This window comes from Thrips palmi, unplaced genomic scaffold (genome assembly GCF_012932325.1).
Source record: "Thrips palmi isolate BJ-2018 unplaced genomic scaffold, TpBJ-2018v1 HiC_scaffold_19, whole genome shotgun sequence".
In the NCBI taxonomy this organism is placed as follows: domain Eukaryota; kingdom Metazoa; phylum Arthropoda; class Insecta; order Thysanoptera; family Thripidae; genus Thrips; species Thrips palmi.
In genome coordinates this window covers 14,450,352-14,455,775 of record NW_023144628.1, presented here as the reverse complement: position 1 = coordinate 14,455,775, position 5,424 = coordinate 14,450,352, and the positions used below count along the sequence as shown (strand labels likewise).

General features: G+C 43.3%; 1 protein-coding gene across 1 annotated transcript; it reads right to left on the bottom strand.

The window, feature by feature from the left end:
• Window positions 1-1,014: 1,014 nt before the first annotated feature.
• LOC117646581 (pancreatic triacylglycerol lipase-like) lies at window positions 1,015-4,430 on the bottom strand. The gene is made up of 4 exons (XM_034387623.1): window positions 4,409-4,430; window positions 4,043-4,357; window positions 1,259-1,415; window positions 1,015-1,171 (listed from the first exon to the last, which is right to left on the bottom strand). The coding sequence occupies exons 1-4, from the start codon at window positions 4,428-4,430 to the stop codon at window positions 1,087-1,089; spliced, it is 579 nt and encodes a 192-aa protein (XP_034243514.1). The 3' UTR covers window positions 1,015-1,086.
• Window positions 4,431-5,424: the final 994 nt, after the last annotated feature.

The window sequence follows — 5,424 nt, the reverse complement described above, 5'->3', positions numbered from 1 at the left end:
AAAGTTTCAGCCCAATCGGAGGTACCAAAGGGTTGGCAGTTCGTTGACTTGAGAAATAATGACTCAATTTCATACACTGAAAACGTAATGGTCGGACACATGGCCAAATTATGGGGTGACAAAAAGTCACGCCAAAAATTGGCGTGATACGAAATTCACGCCGAAAAACGGCGTGACATGTGATCACGCCAAACAGCGTGACTTGTGAGTAACGCCATCATTTGGCGTGAATGACAACGCGTTTTAGGAGACAAGTCACGTCAAAAAGCGGCATGACAAGAAATTCACGTCAAAAATTGGCGTGAATTTTTGAGTCACGCCGATTTTTGGCGTGACTTTTTGTCATGCCGTTCAAAGGCGCGACACTTGATTCACGCCCCTGCAGCGGCACGAAGTCACGCCGATAGATTTTCAGTGCTCTGAGAATCCAAACGCTATGAGTATAGCGTCAATTGGTGCAATGCAAAATCATTGCACATGAAGTGCAATGCCTCCCCTTTCCCATGCAAAAGCATACGGCATTTTCGGAAAGCATTGCACGTATGGTGCGATATGGCTCTGGCATTGCACGTGTGGTGCGATATCTCAGCGCATTGCACCATACGTGCTATACTCATAGCGTTTGGAATCTCAGTGTGTATAAGCATTTAACCCTGAAACGGCTAGTGAGCCAGCCGGGTCGGCCGTTTAAGTCTCTTTTCACACTGTTGCTTCCGTGATAACGTAACTTCCGTGATCAAAACACCCGTTACAACGTATGTGAATACCTGAAGGCTCATGCTTTTAGGAAGGTAGTGGCCTTTCCTATAAATACCATTGCCATAGCTCTCGTATCATTCAGGACCCCAGTAATCAGGAACTTAAATTGATGTTCATTACTTTCAACAAATTAGAAACGTCAAAACTACCCCGAAACGTAAGGATCGCTCACCTATCATTTATATGGTCCTGGCGAAGACCGTGAAGACGCGTGTAGTACTGTTAAGGATAACGATTGGGATGCAATAGAGCAACTTGTCTCGAAACTAAACTTTATTAGTTACATTTAAGTACATCGTGACTCAAGATTGTTTCTTTTTGTCTCTTTTAGTTTGTCTCTCCTTCCTCTGGCAGTTGGCATAAGGTTGTAAGTCCGTTGTCATCAGTAAACAAATAGAAGGATCCGGGTTCCCTGTGGAAAGGACAAAAATTTAATCTTGTGTTGCAAGTGCCTTTGACTTACTATTTGACTTCGTATTCGATATGTTTGACAACTTACTTAAAGGAGACTTTATCACCCATGCATGCGTCCGCTTGGTCTGTGCATTTCCCATCCATAGCATTTAAGTCGGTTTTGCAGTAGACCGCTTGGTATGTTTGGCCTGTTGTTACTGTCTTGGCGAAGTACTTGTGCGACATGCCATGAGAGCAAGTACCTAAGGAAGAAGAAAATGAGGTTATGGGTGGTTATGCGATAGCGCCATTAATTAACAATCTGGCTTTCGCTTTGTACACTGTAAGGTAAAAAATCAATTGTGGGTCACATTTTTGAAAATTCCAAATTAAGGCCTTTAATTCTGACCTGGTGACAAAAGTGCATGTGCGGCCTTTAACTATGGTCCTTGGACTAAGTTTTGCAGCATAGTAGCCCTGTCTGTCATCCTTATTTACTAAGCTGTGGCTGTTTTAAAAATAGTCTGTTTTGGCCCACAATTGATTTTTGGAACCAGTTGTGGGTCAGCATTGTAGGAAGCTCAAATTTGGATATGATTTGCTTAAATGCGAGAGAAATTCACTTCTGAATTTGTTTTTCGGAATCGTGAAAACTGCAGGATATATATGTAGGACAATGAATCAATTGTGGGTCACATCAATTGTGGGCCATTTCGTCTTTTTGCTTGTAAATTGACCACTTTTGCAAGATATTTTCTTATTTTCATTAATTAAAGGTCCCTGGTTCTCAATAAACCAAGCAGACACGTTTTTCACTCAAAAAGGAAAAATACATAAACAGGCTAATTTCACTGTGAGACAGATGTGAGTTTAACGTCCTGGATTAGAGACGAAACTTTTATAGTGCATATTGTAGGGCCGTCGGTGTGGTAGACAATCCAACACAACACCCTGTCATCATGAGGTATTGCTACAGTTTATTATCTATTTCAGTCAGAATATATAGTCTGTAGGGATTGATTTGACTCCTTATAACAGGGCCGGACTGGCCTCGGGTGCCTAGCCCGCAGTTGGAGAGCGGTTCCCTTCCGGGAGCTATGTAAGCCCCGAAATGCCCCCCCCCCCTCCCCAACAAAAAAGCCTGATGGCAGACTGGAAGTAAGAGCTAGCGTTGTCATTCGGGGCTGTAGCTTAACATAACCTTCGTATCGTAATACTAAATGTGACAGAGCAGAAAAATGGAATTTACTGGGATACATCAGTCATTCAGAAGCGCAGCAAACAAAAAATAGCAGAAAAACTACCGGAAAATTTGTTTAAAATAATGGATCTGACATGGAAGCGAACGCTTCTTTGCCATCACCCGCGCACCATGGCATCGAACGATTTCGGCTGCACTATGGTAAATTTATGTTCCCTGACCTACTATGAACCTAAATCAGCAAGGGCGTCCCGTTTTATCTCGTAATTAGCTTCACGGTGGCAATTTGAAAAACAAACGATTTTTCGCCTCGTTGGATGGGCGCCATTTTCTCGACATTTTGAAGGGCCTTCCTTTGAAGCCTAATAGGAGCCGTTACAGTCGTCGCTTGGACATACACGCTATTTGGGAAGACAAAGGAAGGTTGAAGGAAGGTCTACCGCGAAATTCAAATCGATTCAATCTCCGTCGGGTCTGCGGTGACCCGTCGAAAAAAATGACCCACAATTGATTCGTGACCCACAATTGATTTTTTACCTTACAAAAGGTCCCCGGATATACGAAACCCAGCTCTGATGAAGCATGAGAGCAGGGCGCCCTGCTCTACAAATCAAAGAGTGTACATAGTATGCTCTAACTGGAGCATGCCTGCAAGCACGCTCTAGCTAGCGCATGCCTGCCAAGCATGCACTAACTGGTGCATACACGCCATGTACACGCTTCCTGATGCAGAAAACTCCCTATCCCTTATGCAGTAAATGTATGCTTCAGTTAGCGTGTACATGGCATGTATGCACTAGTTAGCGCATGCTTGGCAGGCATGCGCTAGCTAGAGCGTGCTTGCAGGCATGCTCCAGTTAGAGCATACCATGTACACTCTTTGATTTGTAGAGTGGAGAAGAAGCCAAGAGCCACCCATGCACCGCACGCACCGCATCGGCCGACGGGGGACCAGCTACAGGGCGCAAAGAGCTAAAGTTTCCACGGCGCCATGGATAAAGTATTGTGATGCAATGAATGTCACGTCGTAATAGAACAGGAATTGTGTCACGTTGGTTTAAACCTTTCACATTCGTTTGATCGTTGGTAGTCCACGTTCATACGAATGTAACGACCGTGATGTCGTATTCAAACGAACGTGACCGAACCAACATTCTTTCGAAAACCCTCATTCATACTAAGTGCAAAAACCACTGTATATTTTGCAATAAAAAAAAACTTGCCTCCATAATGGATTTTTAAAATTTTGCAATAAAAGCATCACAGCAAATTTTGCATCAAAAGTATTACTTTGTGGCAATAATGCGTTCAAAGAAAATGCAGTGAAAAGTTATTGCGAGAAAAGTACGACAGAGGGCTCTACCATCTGATCGTAGGAGTCGCAAACTCGGTTTGATCGCAAAAAAAGTAGTAAAAGTATTGCAAGTTGAACGACAGTGCAGCCACTGAGAATGAAAGAATCATGATCATGACTAAAATTTTGGGCGAGGAGTTCTTTATCACCCAAATTTGGGTGAGGAAGGTATCCTTGCCCAATTTGGGTGAGGAAGGTATCCTTGCCCAATTTGGGTGAGGAAGGTTTCCTTATCCAAATTTGGGTGATAAAATATACCAAGCCCAAAATTGGGTATTGATCATGACTTTTTCATTCTCAGTGACGTCGGGTACATTGAATAACAGTGAACCTACCTCCAACGTCCAAGCCACATCCCGGCTGGTGGCTACCGCCGTTGGGGAAAAAGTCGACGGTGCCGAGGGCCCAAGAGAAACCCAGGTCGCCGGCACAGGTGTGGATGACGTCCACCAAGTCCGCGTCCTCCTTGTCCAGACGGCCGCTGGCGGGGGTCACGAAGAACAGCGGCCACGCCGGGTCCAGTCCTGTGAAGCGGCGGAACGTACCGGGGACGTTAGTTTGATGAAGAGCGGTTGAGCGCACGCTTGACGAAGATTCGAGGAGGAGGCGGAATGCCACATGCTCAGTGTTGAGTGTTACATGCCGGTATGCTTAATCCTGAAGCATATATGTTCACACTCTAAGAGATCGTCTCTTGACACTCTCAATCCAGAAACGTGACATCACCACTGACAATATAGAAAGGTCAGACTTTTGACCGCTTAAACGGTCTTACTGAAATCTACGACCAAAAAAGGGTCATACTGAAATGTAAGACCGAAAATAGGTCATACTTCGATGTATGACCGAAAAACGGTCATACTTTATAGTGTATCACGGGTAAAGGCTGATATATCCCCAAGCTAAACAATAGCCAGTCTCGCTGATGTCTCACCGTTTTTTGGTCATACACACTCTTAAAACCTTACGAAGTATTTTGAGCATACATATAACAAACTAAAATACTTTGTTATACGAAGAAATAGTTCGTAAATTACGAAGTATTTTCTTTGTAAGCTTACGTATGCTCAAAATACTTTGTTATACAAACTACTTTCCTTTGTAAGGTCCAAAATAGTTTGTAAGGTTTTCTCAGTGCACTTAAGTATGACCTTTACCTTTTGTATCACCGAAAATCGGTCAGATATCTCACCCTTTGAATTTCAGTGACGTTAAAACAAACAAGAGAATTTTTGGCCGATTCACATCCAAACTGGGACAGGACGTGGCACAACGTCACGTTCGTTTCAACGTGATGTCACGTGCTTGGAATGAGAGTGAAGTGAATCTACTTTAGTGTTTCAAGTCATTGGCATGAATTCACGTATTACAAGTAGATTTTCTTGGTCCAAGTAAGGATTTTCTAGGGGTCCTCAAGGCAACTCAACCAGTTCTCTCATCCTTCAAGCGACATGCTATCGATATTCTTTTACGCTTTTCTACATCAATAGTACTTTGTTCAGAAGCTTAAAAGAGTTGTCAAGGCGAAATCCAAAATAATGTTTCTAAAATGAACTGTTTGCACGCTCTCAAATGCGCGCACGTGTCAACACGCCTCACCCTCAGACTCGTATTGACTTTTTATCCTTTGCTTACGTAGTTTTTTAAGCAGCAGTAATGTGTAGTATTTTCCTTGTAACCATGAACAATATTCTTCACAATAAAGACTTAATTGTCA